Source organism: Gossypium arboreum, chromosome 2, assembly GCF_025698485.1.
Source record: "Gossypium arboreum isolate Shixiya-1 chromosome 2, ASM2569848v2, whole genome shotgun sequence".
NCBI lineage: Eukaryota > Viridiplantae > Streptophyta > Magnoliopsida > Malvales > Malvaceae > Gossypium > Gossypium arboreum.
In genome coordinates this window covers 536017-561062 of record NC_069071.1, presented here as the reverse complement: position 1 = coordinate 561062, position 25046 = coordinate 536017, and the positions used below count along the sequence as shown (strand labels likewise).

General features: G+C 37.1%; 2 protein-coding genes across 5 annotated transcripts; one reads left to right on the top strand and one right to left on the bottom strand.

Moving 5' to 3' along the window:
- The first annotated feature begins 1098 nt into the window (after positions 1-1098).
- LOC108489069 (uncharacterized) lies at positions 1099-22543 on the top strand. Of its 3 annotated transcripts, XM_053023334.1 has the most exons (37): positions 1099-1529; positions 1638-1669; positions 1760-2359; positions 2858-2983; positions 3068-3153; positions 4487-4595; positions 4718-4813; positions 4929-4991; positions 5079-5138; positions 5386-5400; positions 5732-5800; positions 6512-6593; positions 6778-6830; positions 7259-7357; positions 7432-8664; positions 8869-9870; positions 9945-10280; positions 10482-10740; positions 10829-11051; positions 11148-11538; positions 11969-12118; positions 12230-12451; positions 12583-12804; positions 13076-13729; positions 14336-14596; positions 14683-15030; positions 15740-16152; positions 16236-16665; positions 17253-18551; positions 18922-19182; positions 19262-19552; positions 19656-20075; positions 20267-20698; positions 20929-21207; positions 21377-21928; positions 22006-22215; positions 22313-22543. In XM_053023334.1, exons 1-37 carry the CDS (start codon positions 1472-1474, stop codon positions 22430-22432), a joined length of 11556 nt encoding a protein of 3851 aa, XP_052879294.1. In that variant the 5' UTR covers positions 1099-1471; the 3' UTR covers positions 22433-22543. The 3 variants fall into 3 exon arrangements, with proteins under 3 accessions (XP_052879294.1, XP_017648824.1, XP_017648833.1); XM_017793335.2 differs by having other exon boundaries at positions 1638-2359; XM_017793344.2 differs by lacking the exon at positions 5386-5400 and having other exon boundaries at positions 1638-2359.
- On the bottom strand, positions 22486-24248 carry LOC108489079 (uncharacterized). 2 transcript variants are annotated; one of them, XM_017793356.2, is made up of 3 exons: positions 23977-24248; positions 23229-23872; positions 22486-23150 (listed from the first exon to the last, which is right to left on the bottom strand). In XM_017793356.2, exons 1-3 carry the CDS (start codon positions 24056-24058, stop codon positions 22629-22631), a joined length of 1248 nt encoding a protein of 415 aa, XP_017648845.1. In that variant the 5' UTR covers positions 24059-24248; the 3' UTR covers positions 22486-22628. The 2 variants fall into 2 exon arrangements, with proteins under 2 accessions (XP_017648845.1, XP_017648852.1); XM_017793363.2 differs by having other exon boundaries at positions 23229-23869.
- Between the last annotated feature and the right edge of the window lie 798 nt (positions 24249-25046).

Genomic DNA, 25046 nt, shown 5'->3' with positions numbered 1-25046 from the left:
ATAGATTTAACTACCACTATTTGGGTCAGTACTAAAATTTCAAAAGTTTAAAAGCACAAAATTGATCAAACCAAAATATAAAGACTAAATCCACAACTTTCACAATGTACAAGGACTAATGCAAAATTTAATTTTGAGTTTCTGTTTAGACTCGACCTTTAATTAAGTTGTTTTTCAAAATCGAATCAGACTCACCTGGGAAAAAACCGTAAACATATATTATTTTTAAAGGAGATAAAAGTTGACACCATTAGCCAACTAACTATAAAAGATATGTACATTTTTATACTTTACCCAAAAAATGGATTTGGATGTGGCTAAAGATAAACTAGACCTGTTAATGTGCCGAACTATCCACCCAAATACGAAAGTCTGTCTAAATTTTGAGAAGGTTTGAGTAAAAATATTAGACAAAAAATGAGATTGGGTAAAAAAATAGAACCATTCAAAATTATAAGCAGGGCTCGGGCTTGAATGTTCAAGGCTCAAGTTCGGCCCGACCCATTATTAATACTTTATATTATGTTATTTTTATATATCATGTAATTTAAAACACATTAAAAAAATAGACATATACTAAATATATAATACTACTCTAATATAAATATTAAAATAATATTAAGATGAATGTATAAAAACTTTCAATAAATAAAAAATAAAAAAATAAAAATTTAAATATTAAAAATAAAAAATATAGAACCCCATATGATGGCTTGATGGTCAAGAGTGTTTACTACCCCAAACGTACGTTTAAGTTTGAGTCACGCTGGTTGTTTGGGCTTTGCCCTGTTATTTTAATTCATAAAAAAACAATATTTATTTAAATTTTTTTAAAAATAATATGGACGTACTTAAAATGAGTTGAGATTAATCTTTTACAAATATAAATAGATTTAAGTAAAATTTTAAGTTCATATCTCAAACCGAATTGAACTTAAATAAGTATAAAATATGTTAATATTATACTAAGACACAATTTAAATCTGACCCAAACCATGGTGCTAGGCTAATCCCTAGATCATAGGTCCAACAATTAAAGCCCATTACTCTCGGATACGATAAAACGGATCCTCGGCATCAGTCAACACAATTAGGCCTATAAATCCATTAATTTACAGTCAAGGGATTACTCAACTTTCAGCGAATCCTCGACCGCCATGAGCTCACTAGAGAAAAGAGAGGGAACGTGACCAGTAAATTACATCACGAACTGCAGTTTTTTTCTCTCTTGGGTTTTTTTTTTCAGAAATTAATTTTCAATTCCGAAGACCTAATTTTGAACCAAAAATATTTATATTTAAGGCTGTGCAAGAGTTACAAATTCAGAGTTAAAAGCTTTTCACAAATTTTGCAGTTGTGAAGAAGAAAAGAGGTTCAAGAAACAAGAAGTAAAAAGAAAGTGTAACAGTGGGAAAAACCCTAAAGCTTGAAAAAAAAGCTTGGGGTTTTTGTTTTTTCTTTGTCTACAACAATGAGTCCCATTCAGAATTTCGAGCAACACTCTCGTCACCTCGTGGAACCTGACCTACGTATACCCTTTACTCTTTCTTACTCTTTTTCATTAAATTGATGGAATGATATACTATTTTTGTTGTGATTTTTGATTTTTTGTTTTTGTTTTGGAAAAAAAAAAACAGCAATTCAGACGAGGTTACAAATGGTAATGGAGGTTAGGGACAGTTTAGAGATAGCTCACACAGCTGAGTACTTAAATTTCCTCAAATGTTACTTCCGTGCTTTCTCGGTGGTTCTCTTACAGGTTACGAGGCCTCAATATAGTGACAATCATGAGCATAAAGTGAGGAATGTTGTGGTGGAAATTCTCAATAGGCTTCCTCATAGTGAAGTTCTTAGACCATTTGTGCAAGACTTGTTAAAATTAGCCATGCAAGTGTTAACTAATGATAATGAAGAAAATGGGTTAATTTGTATTCGGATTATCTTTGATCTTCTTAGGAACTTTAGGCCTACTTTAGAAAATGAGGTTCAACCTTTTTTGGATTTTGTTTGCAAGATTTATCAGAACTTTAGGTTGACTGTTAGCCATTTCTTTGATAATGCTGCTGTGGGAATGGAAGTAGATGTGAAGCCTATGGATACTTCTTCTGTGGATCAAGGGATTACTTCGAGTGGATATGTTGGGAATGGGCAGATGAATCCCAGTGGGCGGTCATTCAAGATAGTTACAGAGAGTCCACTTGTAGTTATGTTTCTGTTTCAATTGTATAGCCGTCTAGTACAAACTAATATTCCTCATTTGTTACCATTGATGGTTGCGGCAATATCGGTTCCGGGACCTGAAAGGGTTCCTCCCCATTTGAAGACTCATTTCATTGAGTTAAAAGGTGCACAGGTTAAGGTGTGTGATTCGTTATTTGATGCTCTCCATTTACTTGTTGTTTTGCTGCATAATAAAATGATTTTTACTGTACAAGTTATTCTAGGAAATGCTCTTGAAGAGCATGATTGGGTTGCTTGAATCTTTGCATGCCTAAGAATATGCATGATATGTTTCTGAAGTGCTCTTGTTTTGAGTTTTTCCTTGAATCATATCAGTTTTATGAAGATAACTGAATTGAAAACTGAAATTTTCACGCTGTTTTGCTTAAGGATGTAAAAGGCTGTAGCCTTTTCGGAATCCTTTAAAGATCTGATCCTTGGAACTCACTGGGCTGGAAACATGTTAGAATACTTTTCTTGTGCACATCCTCTCAAAATTTCATTTTTGCTTGTATTAGATTTTTCACTTGAGAGAAATCGGAAAAATAACCTCTTTAGTTTTAGTATTATGAAGCACTTTAATTTCTCACTGCATGTACTCTATTTCTTTCCTGATTTTTTCTCTCCTCTATCGCAGACAGTTTCCTTTTTAACATATCTCTTGAAGAGCTTTGCTGATTATATAAGACCACATGAAGAAAGCATATGTAAAAGCATTGTGAATTTACTTGTTACATGTTCTGACTCTGTATCCATTAGAAAGGTGAGTTGTGTCTGAATTCTAATCTCCTTTTTTTAATTTTGGTTCCTCTGCTTTTAGTTTTGATGCATATTGTGTTGATTGCAGGAGTTGTTGGTAGCCTTGAAACATGTTTTGGGCACAGATTTCAAGAGGGGTTTATTTCCTTTGATTGACACACTATTGGAAGAGAGGTAAAGGTTTTGTTCCCCCCTATCTTTATTGTTACATCAAGATGAATCATTGAACTATGATAAAGATCTTATATTGTCAAACTTATTGTGTTAAGTGAGAGATCAAGTGATAGTCTTAATTCTCTATGTTTTTGACATTATGTTATATGATAAACAATTAAATCCGCAAGTGGAAAAGAACAATTAAGCAGATTTCAAATTCAACAATGATTTTGGAGTCAAATTAGTGGAAGTTCAAGCATATTTTATGTAACTCAGAATAAACCAGTGGCAAATTAAAGCTTTATATTCAAAGAACTGCCTTGTGCTGATATCAGTTCCAGAAATCCTTGGATGATTCAACATATTTTACTAACACAATACAATCTTTAGTAGTTGCCAATGATCATTTCCAGCAGAGCTTGAAGGCTAAAAGAAGGATCTTTCTTTTTGGTATCTTTTATATATTTGAAGGACAAATTTGTTCCAGTAACAAATTTTTTCTCTTAGTCCCAAAATTCCGGGAGGACCCTGTACCTTAATCTATTCATCATCTTGGACCCTAAAATTTAGCTTGACTGTGTGATTGGGTGGACCTTTTACTAACTTCCTTAAAGCTTTGTTTGGAACTTTGATGGATAACTCTTCTGTTAGGTTAGGGTTGAGCAAGAAAAACAGAGAAACCAAAAACCAACCTGAACCGAGGTGTGGATAGTTTATGGAAGTCAAGTTAGAAAACTGCAGTTACGTAAATCAAACTGAATTCTATTTTTATTTATAATTAATTTAAATTTTTATGATGTAAAAATAAATATTTTACATTTAAAATAGAAAATAACTAAAAAGTGTAAATAATTTTTCCCCCAAAAAATACCATTTAAGAGTCATGGATTATGTTGCATTTACTTGAATATTTTTTTAAAGAAATATTTATGAAAAGGACTTTGACACATTACCACATAATGTCCAAAATCTATAAAACAAAGCTCATTTTGTGAAAATAAGTCCAAAAACCCAAAATCCAAAATTGGTATGGAAAAACTGAGAATCAAACTGAATTATCATGGGTGGTTCAAAAAATCCAAAAGACACAATTGAACTGAACTCACCCCTATGTCTGGAATGCTTGGCTAGAAAGAATGTATCTTATGTTATTTAGTATTTCTTTTGCCTTTAAGCATGTGTGCTTTACCAACTTGGCTGGAGGGTTTGGTTGTTCAACTTTAGCACTGATATCAATTTATAAATTTGCACAAAAATTGCATAGCTAAAATAATTTATGCTCTGACCTGTGTATCAAATTCAAGTCACTGCAGATCCTTGCATTTGATATCTTCCTTCTATTTTACTTCAGGGTCCTAGTTGGAACTGGACGTGCTTGTTTTGAGACTTTGAGGCCATTAGCATATAGTCTGCTGGCAGAGATTGTTCATCATGTCAGAGGGGACCTCTCCCTCTCACAGGTATGGATATCAGACCAGGGTTTTATCTTTCTCTCCCCTTCCTCTTGTTATAGGTTTAAAGATTGTGATGGATCAAGTTGACTTTTTGTTCTGATGCTGATAAACTGTATTTGTTGCTGCAGTTGTCACGAATCATTTACTTGTTCTCGAAAAATATGCATGATGCTTCATTGTCACTTGGCATTCATACAACTTGTGCTCGTCTGATGTTAAATTTGGTGCCTTACTTAACTCTATTACTACTATATTTTCTTTATGTCTTATTTCTGATGTGGTGAGATCATCTCATGTTTTGCTGCTGACTATGCCACCGAATTTCCTTTTGAAATTTAGGTGGAACCAATTTTCGAGAAGGGGGTCGACCAGCCAACAATGGATGAAGCACGGGTTTTGTTGGTATGTGTTTGATGTAAGATTTCTGGTACCTTTGCTTGAATTGATTGATTTGATGGGTTTTTCTCTTGTATCCTTGTTTTTCTTCAGGGGCATATTTTGGATGCTTTTGTCGGGAAATTTAGTACTTTCAAGCATACAATTCCCCAGGTAAGTATGATTATTGAACTTTATAGTACCCAGCTTTAATCTAGAAAAATTGTTCCTGTAACTGATCATTTTTCTTTTAGTGCCTTTGCTATGATGTCCTAGGAAACTTCTTTACATCTTTGGGTTAACTAGCTACTGATAGCTGTCTGTAAATGTTCATGTGCATGGTTTTCACTTTCTAACAGTTTGTCTTGTGGTTCTGATTTTCTCATCTGGGTTCTTTATATGCGGCTTGTTACGTGCTTAGGCAATGAAGGAGGAGGTTTGTAATTTGAATCTTCTGTGCCCTAAACCATCTGAATTAATTTAAGATGGACCATTACATGCTTGTTTATGTATTTGGATAAAGGCCTCTATGCATCTATCTCTTATCTTACTATCTTAAGATATTATTCTTTATTCAACTTGTATTTCCGAATGATTGATTGACTCTATTTGGCTTTTCCAAAATTTCTATAATTTTTGTTTCTCAAAAGACAATTGTGGATCATGTCATGGGATCAACTTCATTTTTGGCTTTCCATCTGGGTTCTTTTTAAAACTTCTTTTAGGAGTATTTGCTATATTAATGTATTTCTGTTGTCTATTCATAGTTGTTAAAGGAGGGTGAAGAGGGAAAAGATCGTCCTACACTGAGGTCAAAGCTTGAGCTTCCTGTTCAGGTTTTTTCAATAATTATTTGTATTAATTTTAGTTGCTCTAGTCTATTACTCTATTATTCAGTTGCTGACTGAGGCTCTACTTCATATCCCACGTATCTGTTATTTTGTTGATAATCAAGTAGGTCTTGTTCTCAATGTATTTATTTCACTTTTCCGCATGATATGAATGTAGACTTCCTTTTATCATGAATTGGTAAATGTAGGGCCTGGATCCCTATCACTGTTAGATATGTTTGGATGTTTGCCTCTGGGCTACTGTATGAATTGAATATTCTATGCTGTAGCTAAGGAACTCAGGCTAGAGAATTTGATGTTGTTTCTATTAACCAACTATATAAGTCAAGATTTGAAGGTTAGGCCTATAATAAATCATGAGCTGTAGTTCTACATTCAGTATTTCCCCTTGAAACCCCCCCTCCAAAAAAAAAAGTTCAGGAGACAGATGTTCCTAAGAGAATGTGAAACTAGATTCATGTACCGACAGTAATCTGTCCAGCAAATGAATTTTGTAAGTTAGAGCAGGTTTGATATTGCAAAATGACTTTGGTCTAGCATCTAGCTTCGAACTTCTATTTTGTGAGAATGTCTCCAAACTTTCTATGATGTCTTGCGTCAGAGTAAATTTTCTTGACATCATTTAGAAATTGAAATCTTATTGCACCTTTTAATTTACTACACCATGTCCGATTTTGATGTATCTGATGCTTGCAGGCAGTTCTGAATTTGCAAGTGCCAGTGGAGCATTCTAAGGAAGTGAGTGACTGTAAGAATCTAATTAAGACCTTGGTTGTGGGTAGGTTATCTCGTTTAATTTTTCGTATAGTGTTAGAAGGTTATTTTGTTATGTTCCTAGAGGATATGATGCTACTCTGCTAGTATATATCTTCTCTTATTTTTATTCTTAACATGCCCTGATCCCCATCCAAAAGAAAAAAAAATGGAAATACCCTCTAATCCTTGGCTGGATGCATTCATAGGAATGAAGACCATCATATGGAGCATAACTCACTCGCATTTGCCTCGATCGCAGGTTTTATTTTCTTCTGCTCTTTTTCTTTTTTATTCCTCATTTTACTGAAAAGTTTGTTAAGCTTTCATCTTAAAACCGATTGGGAATAGGTGGAGGGGCCAACTATAATATAAGACCACAGGAAACCCTTTATTTAATGGATGTGGGATAACACCACTTAACACTACCCTCACATGTAGCTCAACAATGGCCTACACATGGATAGCATCACTGGGGATTGTCAACCTCACATGGGGCTAGGCAGGAACAACAAAATGCATCTGGGCTTTTATTCCACGTTAAGCATTCAACTTAAAACCAATTGGTAGTAGACCAAAGGTGCAACTTTAATATAGGACCACAGGAACCCAATGCTTAATAGATGTGGGATAACACCACTTCACAAAGTTGAATTGTATTATCTCATGTCATTATTTTATACTATTTAGGGTTCATCTTCTACTCATGGAACACACCAACAAGTTCTTGTCTCACCAACTTCCAACTTGCCAGCTTCTCAAGCATTCAAAGGATTAAGAGAAGATGAGGTATGATACTAAGATGATTAGATCTAGGGTGGGCTTGTAGGCATGACTAAATCTTCTGGCTCTGATTTTGGCAGGTTTGGAAAGCTTCTGCTGTTTTAAAAAGTGGTGTACACTGCTTAGCACTCTTCAAGGAGAAAGATGAGGAGAGGGAAATGCTTCAACTATTTTCTCAAATTTTGGCAATTATGGAGGCACGGGATCTTATGGACATGTTCTCGTTGTGTATGCCAGAGCTTTTTGAATGCATGATTTCTAACAATCAACTGGTTCATATATTTTCTACTCTTCTGCAAACTCCCAAGGTTTACCGTCCATTTGCAGATGTTTTGGTTAATTTTCTTGTAAGCAGCAAACTTGATTCTTTGAAGCATCCAGATACACCTCCTGCCAAACTGGTTTTGCATCTCTTTAGATTTATATTTGGGGCTGTAGCAAAAGCACCTGCAGATTTTGAACGTATTTTGCAGCCTCATGTGCCTGTAATCATGGAAGTTTGCATGAAAAATGCTACTGAAGTCGAGAAGCCTCTTGGCTATCTGCAACTTCTACGTACAATGTTTAAAGCACTTGCTGGATGCAAAATTGAGCTCCTATTGCGAGACTTAATTCCTATGCTGCAACCTTGCTTAAATATGCTCCTGACAATGCTTGAAGGTCCAACTGGTGAAGACATGAGGGACCTTTTGTTGGAGCTTTGCTTAACGTTGCCTGCACGCCTAAGCTCCTTGTTACCTCACCTTCCCCGGCTAATGAAATCTCTTGTATTGTGTCTTAAAGGAAGTGATGACCTTGTAAGCTTAGGTTTAAAAACTCTTGAGTTTTGGGTTGACAGTTTAAACCCAGATTTCCTGGAGCCCAGTATGGCTAATGTGATGTCAGATGTGATTTTAGCTCTATGGTCTCATTTGAGGCCTGCACCATATCCTTGGGGTGGGAAAGCATTGCAACTCCTTGGCAAATTAGGTGGTCGTAATAGACGTTTTCTCAAAGAGCCTCTAGCACTTGAGTGCAAGGAAAACCCAGAGCATGGGCTTCGCCTGATTCTTACATTTGAGCCCTCAACCCCCTTTTTAGTTCCATTAGACCGATGCATAAATCTAGCTGTAGCTGCTATTATGCACAAAGATGGTGGCATGGATTCTTTCTACAGAAAGCAGGCTTTAAAATTCCTTCGTGTTTGCTTATCATCCCAGCTTAACCTGCCAGGTAATGCTTCAGATGAAGGTTATACACCAAAGCACTTATTATCTTCTTTGGGTTCAAGTGTTGACTTGTCTTGGCGCAGGTCTGAGATGACAGACGCAAAGGTTAGACTCAAGAAATTATGCTATTCCCTTTTAATGCAGCTGCATATCACTGCTATTCCTACTAGTTTTATCTCATGCATTCTTGTGTGTTACATCTTTTTCCAAGATTTTTGGAGAGCTGTTTCAGGAAGTGCTATTATTATGTTTATCATTTAAACTATTTTCCTATTTGAAATAGCAATTGATATGAATATCCTTCTGCAGAGTGACTTGGGTGTAAAGACAAAGACCCAGCTTTTGGCTGAGAAGTCGGTTTTCAAGATTCTGTTAATGACCATCATTGCTGCCAGTGCAGAACCAGATCTGAGTGACCCCAAGGACGATTTCGTTGCCAACATTTGCCGTCATTTTGCTATGATATTTCATATTGATCAGTCATCATTGAATACTTCAACCGCATCTTCTTCTCTCAGTGGTCCATTGCTTTCATCAAATGTAAATACTAGTTCCAGGTCAAAAACTAGCAGTTCTTCTAATCTGAAAGAGCTGGACCCCTTAATCTTTTTGGATGCTTTAGTTGATGTGCTAGCAGATGAAAACAGGCTTCATGCAAAAGCTGCTCTCAGTGCTTTAGATGTGTTTGCTGAAACACTCCTGTTTCTTGCTCGTTCAAAACATGCTGACATGCTGATGTCCAGAGGAGGCCCAAGTACTCCTATGATTGTTTCTAGCCCCTCAATGAATCCTGTATACTCTCCACCTCCAAGTGTTCGGATCCCAGTTTTTGAGCAACTTCTGCCTCGACTGCTGCATTGTTGCTATGGAAGTACATGGCAAGCACAAATGGGAGGTGTTATGGGCCTTGGTGCTTTAGTTGGAAAGGTCACTGTTGAGACTCTGTGCCTTTTTCAAGTTAGAGTTGTTCGGGGTCTGGTATATGTTCTTAAAAGGTTGCCTGTTTATTCTAGCAAAGAGCAGGAAGAGACAAGTCAGGTTCTTACGCAGGTTCTTCGAGTAGTAAATAATGTCGATGAAGCAAACAATGAACCACGTAGGCAAAGCTTTCTAGGAGTGGTTGATTTCCTTGCTTCAGAATTGTTCAATCCAAATGCATCTATTATTGTTAGAAAGAATGTGCAGTCTTGTTTGGCACTTTTAGCTAGTAGGACTGGCAGTGAGGTATCTGAGCTTCTTGAGCCTTTGCATCAGTCAATGCTTCAGCCTCTTATAATGCGACCTCTTCGAGCTAAGACTGTTGATCAGCAGGTAACCATGGTGTATAATCTTGTGAATATCTTCTTTGAATGTTTCCTCTTTCTAACTTTTTGAGTGGCTTATAGGTTGGAACGGTTACGGCTTTGAATTTCTGCTTGGCCTTAAGGCCCCCTCTTCTCAAGTTGACACCAGAATTGATTAATTTCCTCCAAGAGGCTCTGCAAATAGCTGAGGCTGATGAAACCGTTTGGGTGGTAAAGTTCATGAACCCAAAAGTGGCCACATCATTAAATAAGCTTCGAACAGCTTGCATTGAGCTACTTTGTACCACAATGGCATGGGCTGATTTCAAAACTCCTAACCATTCAGAATTACGTGCAAAGATCATTGCCATGTTTTTCAAGTCTTTGACCTGTAGAACTCCAGAAATTGTTGCTGTTGCTAAGGAGGGTTTACGACAGGTATACCAAACTTCTATGGTATAGTTGTCTGTTGATAACTTGGGTTGCTATTTCTTTTATTTATTTTTAAATGGTTTGGGGGAATGCAATTTAATTTTGCCTTTTTGAACTGGGGGGTACATGCACTACAGTTTACACAAACCTCAGGTGCTGGGTTGTTATTTTAATCAGTAACTATTTCTCCTTGTCATCTCTGTTCAGGTTATTAATCAACAGAGGATGCCCAAAGAGCTTCTACAGAGCAGCCTGAGGCCTATCCTTGTCAATTTAGCACACACCAAGAATCTCAACATGCCTCTTCTGCAAGGTCTGGCACGCCTGCTTGAACTTTTATCTAATTGGTTTAATGTCACTTTGGGTGGAAAGTTGTTGGAGCACCTTAAGAAATGGTTGGAACCTGAAAAACTTGCTCAGATTCAGAAATCATGGAAGGCTGGTGAAGAGCCAAAAATTGCTGCAGGTAATAGATTTAAAATTTCTCTACTAGGATGAAATGAAACTTATTTATACACTTTGCATGTATAAAATTATTTACCTTGTTTATGCAGCTATCATTGAACTTTTTCATTTGCTTCCTCATGCTGCATCAAAGTTTCTTGACGAACTTGTTACGTTGACAATTGATTTGGAGGGGGCTCTTCCTCCTGGCCAAGTATACAGTGAGATCAACAGTCCATATCGCCTTCCACTTACCAAATTCTTAAATAGATATGCAACTCTTGCTGTTGATTACTTTCTTGCTCGGTTAAGTGAGCCAAAATACTTCAGACGGTAAGGTTATGATTCTTGTTTTTGCTGTTAATATCCATCCACTCATGGTAGTTCAGTAACTTTTTTCCTTGCTCCATTTTATGGTATACATTTCAGATTTATGTACATAATACGTTCAGATGCTGGTCAACCTTTGAGAGATGAACTTGCAAAGTCACCCCAGAAGATACTCGCTAGTGCGTTTCCTGAATTTTTAAGCAAATCTGAAGCAGCAATGACTTCTGGGTCTTCAACTCCAGCTGCTGCGTTAATGGGTGACGAAGGGCTTGGGACTTCTCAGGTTGATAGTTCTAATTTACCACCAGTAACCTCTACTGCAACTTTAGATGCTTATTTTCAGGGGCTTGCGCTAATTAAAACGTTGGTAAAGTTGATACATGGCTGGCTTCAAAGTAATCGTCTTGTTTTTGATACACTGGTACTTGTTTGGAAGTCGCCTGCAAGAATATCTCGTCTACAGAACGAACAGGAGCTGAACCTTGTGCAAGTAAGTTCAATTTCACCGTAGACACAAGCATATGACTCTTCATGTTACTTGGAAAGATTGACGAATAATTCCTGGACATGTTCATTCTCCTCCTATGCGTAAATTTTTAGTCTTTTATTGATTATTCTAGCGTTAAATGTGTGCTTCTATTTTAGCTTTATGGATGCTAAGTGCTATGTTGTAGTACTTTTTTTTTATCAAAAACCATTCCAGAGACATTTTTTCACTTCTATGTTGTGCTTCTATTTTTTCACTTTTATGGATCATGGATCTTTTTATTGTTCGGACATTGTTATTGTCTGAGGTGTTTTAAGTTATGGCTTACTACAAATTTTTGTGATTTTTCTTGGAAAGATCTGCATTTTCTGTGGGTGCCAATGCATATGTGACACTTGATCTTTATTTGATAATAATAATTTCTTAAATACAGGTGAAAGAAAGCAAATGGCTTATCAAGTGCTTCTTGAATTATTTACGACACGACAAAAACGAAGTTAATGTTCTCTTTGATATCCTTTCGATCTTCTTGTTTCATAGTCGCATTGATTATACTTTTTTGAAGGAGTTCTACATTATTGAGGTATCTAATTAACTTTTTGAATATGCTTTTATAATTTGGCACTATCTTCGTATGTTAAGTTTTCTTGGTTGTGTTTTTGATGATGTCGTAAGTCGCTTTCCTTGATTTCAGGTTGCCGAAGGTTACCCACCCAACATGAAGAGAGCACTTATGTCGCACTTTTTGAACCTTTTCCAATCAAAACAACTTGGTCATGATCATTTGGTGGTTGTGATGCAAATGCTCATTCTTCCGATGCTTGCTCATGCTTTCCAGAATGGCCAAAGTTGGGATGTTGTTGATCCTGGTATTATTAAAACAATTGTTGACAAGCTTTTGGACCCTCCAGAAGAGGTGGTCCTTCGCATCTATGTTTTTATTTAATTAATAATCCCTGTTTAGCAATTTCCTTTTTCATAATCAATATGATTATTCGTTCCCCCCCCCCCCCCTTAATTTTAACACATTCTACTTCTCTATTCAAGGTTTCTGCTGAATATGATGAGCCTTTGAGGATAGAACTTCTGCAGCTTGCCACTTTGCTGCTTAAATATCTCCAGAGTGACCTTGTTCATCACAGAAAAGAACTAATCAAATTTGGCTGGAATCATCTCAAACGTGAAGATAGCGCCAGTAAGCAATGGGCGTTTGTGAATGTTTGTCACTTCTTGGAGGCCTATCAAGCCCCAGAAAAAATTATTCTTCAGGTACTTGCTTGTAGTGCAGTGTACTGGATTGGAGTATGAAGTACTAAGCTGACTTCTTTTGGTGCTTGAGTTCTATTTCTTGCCTTTTTACATAATCACCGAACTGCTAATGCTGTCAAATAAATTGTAACATGTAGTTATTTTACATGACATCCACAGAATACTTGCAAGTTTAAGGTCACGTACATCACTATTGTTTATCATACTGGACCTTTTTTTCTTTATTAAATTAGCATTTACGAAAATATTCTGATATGGACTTAAAATGTAGGTTTTTGTTGCACTCCTTAGAACTTGCCAGCCAGAGAATAAAATGCTGGTCAAGCAGGCCCTTGATATTCTAATGCCAGCCTTACCGAGAAGGTTACCTCTCGGGGATTCTCGCATGCCAATCTGGATAAGATACACCAAGAAGATCTTGGTTGAGGAAGGTCATTCAATTCCTAATTTGATTCACATTTTCCAGCTCATTGCCCGCCATTCAGATCTATTCTATAGTTGCAGAGCACAATTTGTGCCTCAGATGGTGAATTCTCTCAGTCGTCTCGGGTTGCCATATAACACTACGGCTGAAAACAGGCGTCTTGCAATTGAACTTGCTGGATTGGTGGTTGGTTGGGAAAGAAAGCGGCAAAAGGAAATGAAAATTGCTAGTGAAAGTGATGTCCCCAGTCAGATTGGTGATGGGTTCAATTCGGCTTCTACTAGTTCTGATCCTAAGCGTCCAGTTGAGAGTTCTACATTGCCTGAAGATCCTAGCAAGAGGGTTAAAGTTGAACCTGGTCTTCAACCCTTCTGTGTCATGTCACCTGGTGCTGCTTCATCAATTCCCAACATAGAAACCTCGGGATCTGCTGGACAACCAGATGAAGAATTTAAGCCAAATGCTGCTATGGAAGAGATGATTATCAATTTTCTTATACGAGTGAGGATTTCTTTTAATATGTGCTTTTATGTTCAGCTTATTCTCTCTATGATACTTACTTGGAAGTTTGGATTTCAAAGCTTCTTGACAGCCCCCTCAAATTTTTTCTGATTTCTGCTTCCTGGAAATAATAAGTTGTTTGGTCCAATAAGTACCGTTCATTGGTTTCTTCCATGTGCGGATAACCATTTTAATTTCACATGTACCTCAGGTTAAATTATAATTTAAATTAACTGTCGAGGTTTGAATCCATCTTCTGGTTGAAAATTAGTTTCACAAATGTTCTTCAAGAATATATATTTACCAAATAAAGTCTAAATTTGCCAGGAATCTGGAAAGAAGAATTTGACATCCATCAACATTTGGTGATGTGTAAAACTTTGCTTGTCATGTGCTTATATGGTTCTAGTCCAAGCTGAAATTTGCAAAATGGCATCAATTTTGTTGTCGTTGCCAAGATTGCTATTCATCTTTGCTTTTTATTTGCTTGATATATATATTGCAACATATCTTTTATCCATCTGAAATTTGTGATTTGTTTAGTTCATTACACATGAATTTACTTAACATTATCTTAATAAACATTACGAATTTGGTCTGGAATAGGTTGCTTTAGTAATTGATCCCAAGGAAAAAGAAGCTAGTGCTATGTACAAACAAGCTTTAGAATTGCTTTCACAAGCTTTGGAAGTGTGGCCAACTGCCAATGTCAAGTTCAATTATTTGGAAAAGCTACTGAGCAGCGTTCAGCCATCTCAGTCCAAAGACCCTTCGACGGCTCTTTCTCAAGGCTTGGATGTCATGAATAAAATTTTGGAGAAACAGCCACAATTGTTCATCAGAAACAATATCAATCAGATCTCTCAGGTATATTCCTGCTCTATATGCTTATTCCTTTGAGATACAGGCATTTTCTAACCTTGTCATTGGCATTGCTGCTACATCACTTTCAGATTCTTGAACCTTGTTTCAAGTACAAAATGTTAGATGCTGGAAAGTCACTGTGCTCCTTGCTGAAAATGGTGTTCGTTGCTTTTCCTCTGGATGCGGGTAATACACCACCAGATGTAAAGCTTTTGTATCAGAAGGTGGATGAACTGATTCAGAAGCACATTGCTACTGTTACAGCTCCTCAGGCTTCTGGTGAAGATAACTCTGCTAATTCAATTAGCTTTGTACTCCTTGTCATCGATACATTGATAAAGCTGCAAAAGAGCTTCATTGATCCATTCATCTTGGTCCACATCCTTCAACGGCTTGCCCGTGATATGGGATCAACAGGTGGCTCCCACATGAGACAAGTATGTCATTTCCTAGTTTCATTTTAAGTTTTATCTAATTACAGATAGACACAGCATGCATGGGTTCAGAAACACTCACAATCTATGCATGCTTGTGTGGTTTTGCAGTTTGATTTCCCTTGGGTTGAAATTTACTGGTTCACTCCCAGCTTTCTTTTTCTGCTGCTGATAATAAATAAACGTTAAATGAAACTAGTGGGCATGACTAATGTTAATTTGAAGTTTGGCTTTGTCATGTCCTTAAATATTTCTATAATATATGTTTTTCTTCAATGGATTTTACTTCGATTTTCATGTGCCAGCAGTATTTATGCTTGATTTGCTTCTGGTATCATGCCAACTTTAGAAATATTTTATCCCTTTGTTTTTCTGCTGCTGATAATAAATAAACGTTAAATGAAACTAGTGAGAGTGACTAATGTTAAATTGAAGTTTGGCTTTGTCATGTCCTTAAATATTTCTATAATGTATGTTTTTCTTCAATGGATTTTACTTCGATTTTCATGTGCCAGCAGTATTTATGCTTGATTTGCTTCTGGTATCATGCCAACTTTAGAAATATTTTATCCCTTTTTTTCATTTGCATGAATTACCAATCACATACTCTACGTTTTAATTTCTTTTGACATCTTGTTTGCTTGAAAATCAAGAACTTATACGGTTAAACCCATTTGCTTGATTAGTTGACTGAGATATCTTTTATATTTAGGGCCAGCGAACAGAGCCTGATTCTTCTGTCACTTCATCTCGTCAAGGTGATGATGTTGGAGCAGTCATCTCCAACCTGAAGTCTGTGTTGAAACTTATTAGTGAAAGGGTCATGCTTGTGCCAGAATGCAAGAGATCTGTAACTCAAATTTTGAATGCTTTGCTTTTGGAGAAGGGAACTGATGCTACTGTGCTTCTCTGTATCCTTGATGTGATAAAAGGTTGGATTGAAGATGACTTCAACAAGCAAGGCATGATAGGCACCTCTAATGCTTTTCTCACTCCTAAGGATATTGTTTCATTCCTCCAGAAGCTTTCACAGGTTGATAAGCAAAATTTCCAGGCCAGTGCTTTGGAAGAGTGGGACAGCAAATATCTACACCTTCTTTATGGCATTTGTTCTGATTCAAAAAAGTAATTAGCTTGTATATTCTTCAGTTAGGTACATGTTTCATGTTTTGCTTAGAATTTAATCGTATAATTTGATTCAATTTCAGATATCCACATGCTTTACGTCAAGAGGTGTTTCAGAAGGTGGAAAGGCAGTACATGCTTGGTCTTCGTGCAAAAGATCCTGAAGTTCGAATGAAATTCTTCTCCCTGTATCATGAGTCGCTTAGCAAGACTTTGTTCAATAGGTTGCAGTTTATCATCCAAATACAGGACTGGGAAGCTTTAAGCGATGTCTTCTGGCTCAAGCAGGGTCTTGATCTCCTTTTAGCAGTCTTAGTTGAGGATAAACCTATTACACTTGCTCCTAATTCTGCAAGGGTTCTGCCAGTTGTCGCTCCTGGTTCTGTTTCAGATAATTCTGGAATGCAGCATCAGTTCGCTGAAGTTCCAGAGGGTTCTGAGGAAGCTCCTTTGACCCTTGATAGCCTTGTTGTTAAACATGCACAATTTCTGAATGAAATGAGCAAGCTTCAGGTTCTTAATACTCTTTTTCTCTAATTTATTCCTTTATGCTATATTTGGTAGGAGTATTATTTTTTATGCATGTTTTAGCAATGAACTAGCAAAACGAATTTAATTGGTAATATTTAGCCACTCCCATGACTTAATTTTGGCAAAGAGAATGAAAAATTTTCACATATTTTGAATAGGTCTTATTTTCTACAAGAGTTTCAAGTTTAAATTTGTACTAAATGTTCTTTATTTTATGTCTAACTAGTGTAATACATATGTAATAATTAAGCTTTTTTTTCATGTTATTATATTAGTAACCAAACGAGGCGTTAATGTTCTTGGATCCTTGAGATATTGACAGGCATACAGTAATTTAGCCATTTGCCCTGTTTTCTTTCACGCTTATATCCCTTTGAAAGATTGTTAAAAACAACTATCTAGTAATAAATATCATATCCTTGTTAGTGTATTGTCTATTCCTTCTGTTCGTGTTAGATTCCTGCCCTTGGTACTGGCTAAGTACTGCAGTTGCATAAAGCTGAACAATCTGCAGTTTCTCTTGATATATAAATTATCCCATTTATGTTGACCACTTTCCTCTCATCTAGGTTGCTGATCTTGTTATTCCCTTGAGGGAGCTTGCTCATACAGATTCAAATGTTGCTTATCATTTATGGGTGTTGGTTTTTCCTATAGTATGGGTTACCTTACTCAAAGAAGAACAGGTCGCTCTAGCTAAACCAATGATAAGTCTCCTATCAAAAGATTATCATAAAAAGCAGCAAGCCAGCAGACCAAATGTTGTGCAAGCTCTATTGGAAGGGCTTCAACTGAGCCACCCTCAGCCTAGAATGCCCAGCGAACTCATTAAATATATAGGAAAAACATATAATGCATGGCATATTGCACTAGCTCTCCTGGAAAGTCATGTCATGTTATTTATGAATGAGACAAAGTGTTCAGAGTCTCTGGCTGAGCTTTACCGTTTGCTCAATGAAGAAGATATGAGGTGTGGATTATGGAAGAAAAGGTCAATCACTGCAGAAACCAAAGCTGGGCTTTCACTAGTTCAGCATGGTTACTGGCAGCGTGCGCAAAGCCTCTTTTACCAAGCAATGGTTAAGGCAACTCAAGGCACATATAACAACACTGTACCTAAAGCTGAAATGTGTCTTTGGGAAGAGCAATGGCTCTCCTGTGCCAGTCAACTTAGCCAGTGGGATGCGTTGGTGGAATTTGGAAAGAATATTGAAAATTATGAGATTCTGCTTGATAGCCTTTGGAAGTTACCTGACTGGGTCTATATGAAGGACTACGTAATCCCTAAAGCTCAAGTAGAAGAGACTCCAAAACTTCGTCTTATTCAAGCCTTTTTTGCCCTCCATGATAAAAATACAAATGGTGTAGGGGATGCAGAAAACATAATTGGAAAGGGTGTTGATCTTGCTTTAGAACAATGGTGGCAATTGCCTGAAATGTCAGTGCATGCTAGGGTTCCTCTTCTGCAGCAGTTTCAGCAATTAGTTGAAGTTCAAGAATCTGCCCGAATTCTTGTGGACATCGCCAATGGGAGCAAACTTTCTGGCAATTCTGTGGTTGGTGTGCATGGAAATCTTTATGCTGATCTCAAGGACATTCTTGAGACTTGGAGACTAAGAACTCCAAATGATTGGGATAATATGTCTGCCTGGTATGATTTACTTCAGTGGAGGAATGAAATGTATAATGCTGTTATAGATGCATTCAAAGAGTTTAGCACGACAAACCCACAACTGCATCATCTTGGTTTCCGTGATAAGGCATGGAATGTTAATAAGCTTGCTCGTATTGCTCGTAAGCAAGGCCTTTATGATGTATGTGTAACAATACTTGAAAAGATGTATGGCCATTCAACCATGGAAGTCCAGGTACTAAATGTCATGATATTATAGAACATGTTTCCACATCAATTGACTTGACATCTTTTAGGTACTAAAATTGTTGTAGTTTGTAGTTTGTCTTCTTTATATTAGCCACTACTGTATTAAAGGATCTTACATTTTCTTGAAGCCATTCAAATTTGATTTTTTTATCTTACTTTTACTTTTTTGATTGGTCTCTGTATCCAATGAGCATAAGCTAATAGTTTGCCAACTGCTGAGCATTGTAGTGCTATTTTTAATCTAGTCATTCTTGTTTTTGTTAAACTAACTGATTTTTTCCTTTTTAAGAAGATGAAAGAGATGCTGTTAGTTGAAACTTTCTTACCGTTTTTTTTTTTCTTTTGAATAAATGCAGGAGGCCTTTGTTAAGATTACAGAACAGGCAAAGGCATATCTTGAAATGAAGGGAGAACTTACTAGTGGCCTTAATTTGATCAGCAGCACTAATCTTGAATATTTTCCTGTGAAACACAAGGCAGAAATTTTTCGCATTAAAGGGGACTTCTTATTAAAGTTAAATGACTCTGAAGGGGCTAATCTTGCATACTCCAATGCGATCTCCCTTTTCAAAAACCTGCCCAAAGGGTGGATAAGCTGGGGAAATTATTGTGACATGGTATTACTTGTCTATACTTTAGTGATATAGATTTCAATATTTAGCTATAGATAGCACTGACTTTTTGTTTCACTTATAGGCTTATAAAGATGGTCATGATGAGATTTGGTTAGAATATGCTGTTAGCTGCTTTCTTCAAGGAATTAAATTTGGTGTTTCTAATTCGAGAAGCCATCTAGCTCGTGTGCTATTTCTTCTTAGCTTTGATACTCCCAGTGAACCCGTTGGGAGATCATTTGATAAGTATTTGGACCAAATTCCCCACTGGGTCTGGCTTTCTTGGATTCCACAGCTCTTACTTTCATTGCAAAGGACGGAAGCACCTCATTGCAAACTTGTGCTTCTTAAAATTGCTACTGTTTATCCGCAGGTAAATGTTCATTTTTCTGATCGACCAATAAGCATATTATCTGTATGTTACATATTCCCTTCTTCCACCTTTTTTCTTGACTTCTTTCCATTTAAAATTCCAGGCACTATATTACTGGCTCCGAACATATTTGCTTGAGCGTCGTGATGTTGCAAATAAATCAGAACTCGGCAGAATGACCATGGCTCAGCAAAGAATGCAACAGAATAGTGGAGGCAATTTACCGCCTGACAATCAAGTTAATCAAGTAACTCAGTCTGGCAGTGGAATTGGGTCTCATGATGGCAGTAACTCTCATGGGCAAGACCCAGAGCGATCCAATGTAACGGAGAACAGTGTGCAGACGGGGAATGACCAACCTATGCAACAAAGTTCTTCAAGCATCAGTGATAGTGGCCAGTCTGCAATGAGGCGTAATGGTTCATTAGGTCTGGTTGCTTCTGCTGCCAGTGCTTTTGAAGCTGCTAAGGATATAATGGAGACCCTAAGAAGCAAGCATGCTAATTTGGCTGGTGAACTTGAGGTGAGAATTGATTGAAGGAAAGGAGCATTTGGTTTCATGATTGTTTCACATGCATTCTGAAAAATGAATGGCCATTTATATTATTATATAGACAGACCTTGAGGTTTTAACTATTATGTTTGCTCTATTTCTTGCACCATTCTGTAAATGTCAATTGAATAATGTAAATCAAAGGTTTTGCCTTTCTGCAGGTTCTCTTAACAGAAATCGGTTCGAGGTTTGTTACTCTGCCTGAGGAGAGGCTTCTGGCAGTGGTTAATGCACTGCTGCACCGCTGTTACAAGTACCCAACTGCTACTACGGCAGAAGTTCCTCAGTCTCTTAAGAAGGAGCTCTCTGGTGTTTGCCGGGCTTGCTTCTCTGCAGATGCTGTTAACAAGCATGTAGATTTTGTTAGGGACTACAAGCAGGATTTTGAGCGTGATCTAGATCCAGAAAGTACAACTACCTTTCCAGCGACTCTTTCTGAATTGACCGAGCGACTAAAACACTGGAAAAATATACTCCAGAGCAATGTTGAGGACAGGTTTCCAGCTGTCCTGAAGTTGGAGGAGGAAAGCAAGGTTTTGCGTGACTTCCACATGGTTGACGTGGAGATTCCGGGGCAGTATTTCAGTGATCAGGTAAAAAAACTAGTGCTTGTATTTTAGTTACTGTCCTCTTTTCTGTTGTATAAGACGGCAAATTGACCAGAGATAGCCCTTGTAGTTCTCCAAACTATTTGAATGCAATCTATATTATCTAAGTTCCCTGAATTTTTCAAAATAATGCAGCGTAAGCACCAAAATTGACATGCAATTTTTCAATCAATTTTGTCCTTGTTCTAATTAAAAAAATTTCTCTGGACCACTAGGAAATTGCACCAGACCACACAGTTAAGTTAGACCGGGTTGGAGCTGATGTACCAATTGTTCGAAGGCATGGAAGCAGTTTTCGCCGCTTAACACTCATTGGCTCTGATGGTTCTCAACGGCATTTTATAGTCCAGACATCTTTGACGCCTAATGCTAGAAGTGATGAGAGGATATTGCAGCTCTTCCGTGTAATGAACCAAATGTTTGATAAACACAAGGAATCTAGGCGTCGTCATATATGCATCCACACTCCCATTATAATTCCTGTTTGGTCACAGGTTATTAGTCCTGCCTGTTAAAATCTCTAATTCGTTGATTCTTTTATAGTTCAGTAGGTATCATATTGGTATTTTTATGTAGCTTTCAATAACCTGCTTGGCTGTTGGCCGATTGTGCTATTCCTTTAATATTCCTACCAGGTATAAGAATAACTGGTTCTTTTAACAGGTGCGCATGGTCGAAGATGATTTGATGTACAACACATTTCTAGAGGTATATGAGAACCACTGTGCAAGGAATAATCGAGAGCCAGATCATCCTATTACCTATTTCAAGGAGCAGTTAAACCAAGCCATATCAGGACAAATTTCACCTGAAGCTGTTGTAGATCTCCGCCTCCAAGCTTATAACGATATAACGAAGAGTCTTGTAGCAGATGGTATCTTTTCCCAGTACATGTACAAGACCCTGCCCAGTGGCAATCATATGTGGGCTTTTAAGAAGCAATTTGCTATTCAGTTAGCTCTGTCAAGTTTCATGTCTTTCATGCTACAAATCGGTGGAAGGTCTCCAAATAAGATATTATTTGCAAAAAACACGGGGAAAATATTCCAAACAGATTTTCATCCTGCATATGATTTGAATGGAATGATTGAATTCAGTGAGCCGGTGCCTTTCCGTCTGACAAGGAACATGCAAGCATTCTTCTCTCATTTTGGTGTGGAAGGCCTTATTGTATCTGCAATGTGTGCTGCAGCGCAGGCTGTTGTCTCGCCCAAAGTAAGTTTTCTGAGCATTTGTGTCTAAACTAATCAAGAAAATAACCCTATTGACCATCATGTTCATTAAATTTGCAGCAAACTCAGCATTTGTGGTATCAGCTAGCCATGTTTTTCCGTGATGAGTTGCTTTCATGGTCTTGGAGAAAACCACTTGGGATGCCCCTTGCCCCTTCTGCCGGAGGGGGTAGTATGAACCCTACAGACTTCAAACACAAGGTTACTACCAATGTGGAGAATGTTATCGGCCGGATTAGCGGAATAGCACCACAGTGCTTTTCAGAAGAGGTAAATTTTTTTATACATTCTTCTTCAATTAATTCTCTTCATATGTTTTCTCATCATCTGGCTTTAAAAAAACTTCATTATTTATTGGTTCATTCAGGAGGAGAATGTAATGGACCCACCTCAGTCGGTGCAGAGGGGTGTTACCGAGTTAGTCGATGCCGCCTTACTACCTAGAAATTTATGCATGATGGATCCAACTTGGCATCCGTGGTTTTGAATTGATGCAAGTACATTCAATATGCTTTGCTTTGTAAAAATTAGTTAGTTCAATTTCCGAGGAATTTTTGCGTTGCATCAATTTTTATTTATTCAATCACTTCGTTCGTGATCTGTTCTTTTTCCAGAAAGAACAAACAAATTGAGATGACAACAAAATGAATCCCAACATCCCCACCTATAAACCGAGATAGTTATCAATCATCTAGAGGAAACCGCAGGTGCTTTCCTTTCGGTGTTGGCAATCCCTTGAGTCGAATGATATCGGATGAATCCGCCTTAATCTCTGCACACTCTTCTTCAATTTCTTCATCACTGTTGTATATAAGTCTAGTGTGTTTTCCTTGAAACATCTCTTCCATGCTCATCTTGCTTAAACCTTCACAAAGCTCATCAACCAATCCATCGTCATCATCACCCATTTCTTCTGCATCTTCATGGTAATCATCTCCCATTTCTTCAATAGTTGTTTCCTCATCTTCATCATGGGTGCTTGCATTTACTTGGATTGACCAAACAGATGAATTATCATCATCAATGGATGATGATGATGATACCTTCTCTTTACTTGCACTGCATTCATCGGTCAACACAGAGTAACAACATTCTGATGAATCCTCCGAGGTTTCCGATTTCTCGGAAAACTCCACCAGCAAAGACCTTGTTATCTCACTTTTCTCTGATTCAACACAAACTCCATCAAAGATGCTACTCACCACCTATAATCAGCATTTTCAATCATATTCAATTCCAACTTTAGAGAAAAAAGAGAGGGTAAATTAGGTTTTAAAGTTTACCTCAGAAATCCTCAAATTTTCTTCAACAACAGGAAGAGCCATCACTATTGAGCCTTCAATTTGTGGTGTATTTGCAGGAGTAGGAGCTACAAGTCCCATTGGAGAAACCACACAGCTTTGACCACGAAGGAAATGACAGCTCTCTGACGGAACATTCGAAACCTCAGGTTCTTCTTCTTCAACCTTTTGCAACAGTGTCTTGACTTGACTCCTTAGTAATGCCTCACCAGAACCAGGAGTCATCATCTTCATCATTTTATCGGCTCTCCATTGCTTAGATGTTTCAGACAATGGTGTCCCCATGGCAAGCCCGATGATAGGCGAATCGTTCCTTACATCGATAAGGGCAGGCCTTTCCTGTTGCTGCTGCTTTTCATTTCTTGTTTTTAACACACTCTTCTTCTCCGATTCTTCGTCTTTTTGGAACAGAGTCTTGACCTGACCCCTTAGTAATGCCTCACCAGAACCAGGAGTCATCATCATCATTATCTTGGGTCTCCATTGCTTAGATGTATTTGACGATGGTGTCCCCATTGCAAGCCCAACAATAGGAGAATCATTCGTTATATCAATAAGGGCAGACCTTTCTTCTTGTTTCTCCTTTCCATTTCTTGTTTGCAGCACACTCTTCTTCTCAGATTCTTCTAAAAAAAAAAATCAAGAACAACAAAAGAAAAGAGATTAAAATGATCAAACCAAGTTTTTCATAAATCATTGGTAATTAAAAAAGGTGAAAAAATCGACTCACTGGCTACAGAGATACTGTTGTTTAAAGCAGCCAAAGTCTGTGACCTGGTGACTCTTCTTGTAGATGAACAAGGTGTCTCCATTAAAAACCGATCAGTGAGTCGAGAAAATTGCCGGGAAATCAGACTTTTGTTGCCTAAAGACAGCCTTCTTTTCGATGACGGAGGGAAGATATTCAACCTTGAAACTTTTTAATGAAATCAATGGAAAAAGAAAATCTCCGAACAGGGAATGAAAAATATTATGCTTTTCTGAAAAGCCGAAGAAATGGAGGGCACCTTATATTGAAATTTAAACGGTAAATACGAAATCCGACCGTTGGATCCTTTATTTTAAAAAAGAAACTAGCCGTTGGAGGGTATAAGGTGCGTATAATTTGATAATGGGTTGGATCATCTCATTTGTAAGTGGGCTGCTTTATTCATATTAGGGCATGAAAAATGGGCTTCTAGTTCAAACTAGCATCTTTCAATATCCAAATTTTATATCAATATCGGGTAAATTACATCCTATTTTATTAAATTAGTAAGTTCGTATTTTAGTCATTCAACTTTAAAAAGTTATAAAATGGACAGTAAATTATTCGAAAATTCTCATTTAAATCACTAGGCTGTTAAAAATACTGTTGTATGGCATTCTCTGTTTACCAATTGAAAGCTCTCATTTCCTTTCTCTCCTATAGTTTAGTATTTTTTTTTCTTGAAACAATTTTAAATATCATGGATTTGTGAACGAAAATTCAAACAACATTATTCTCGATTTCCGACATTGATATCTAACGTATGTTTTAATACTCGTTAATAGATACTGATCTATTTTATCGATCGTCACTTGAAGCTTGCTAGTCGGATTTAAAGAAAAAAAACTTAACATCCTAATGGCTTGAATACTTTTTTTTTTAATAGCTCAGTGATTTAAATGAAAACTTTCAAATAGTTTAATGACCATTTTATAATTTTATGAAGTCAAAATAATCAAAATGTAAATTTACAAATAGTTTAGTGACATTGGGTAAACTTTGATTAAAGAGAAAAAAAATATTATAGTTAGGAATGGTAGTGGATTGGGTAT

Bases quoted from the DNA above. Each gene is read 5' to 3' on its own strand.
- LOC108489069 (XM_017793335.2), top strand. From the start codon at position 1,472: ATGAGTCCCATTCAGAATTTCGAGCAACACTCTCGTCACCTCGTGGAA. The intron at 7,358-7,431 runs GTATGATACTAA...TGATTTTGGCAG, and splicing joins AAGGATTAAGAGAAGATGAG to GTTTGGAAAGCTTCTGCTGT. The intron at 10,741-10,828 runs GTAATAGATTTA...TTGTTTATGCAG, and splicing joins AGAGCCAAAAATTGCTGCAG to CTATCATTGAACTTTTTCAT.
- LOC108489079 (XM_017793356.2), bottom strand. From the start codon at position 24,058: ATGGAGACACCTTGTTCATCTACAAGAAGAGTCACCAGGTCACAGACT. The intron at 23,873-23,976 runs GTGAGTCGATTT...TTTTTTTTTTAG, and splicing joins CAACAGTATCTCTGTAGCCA to AAGAATCTGAGAAGAAGAGT. The intron at 23,151-23,228 runs GTAAACTTTAAA...TGCTGATTATAG, and splicing joins AAAATTTGAGGATTTCTGAG to GTGGTGAGTAGCATCTTTGA.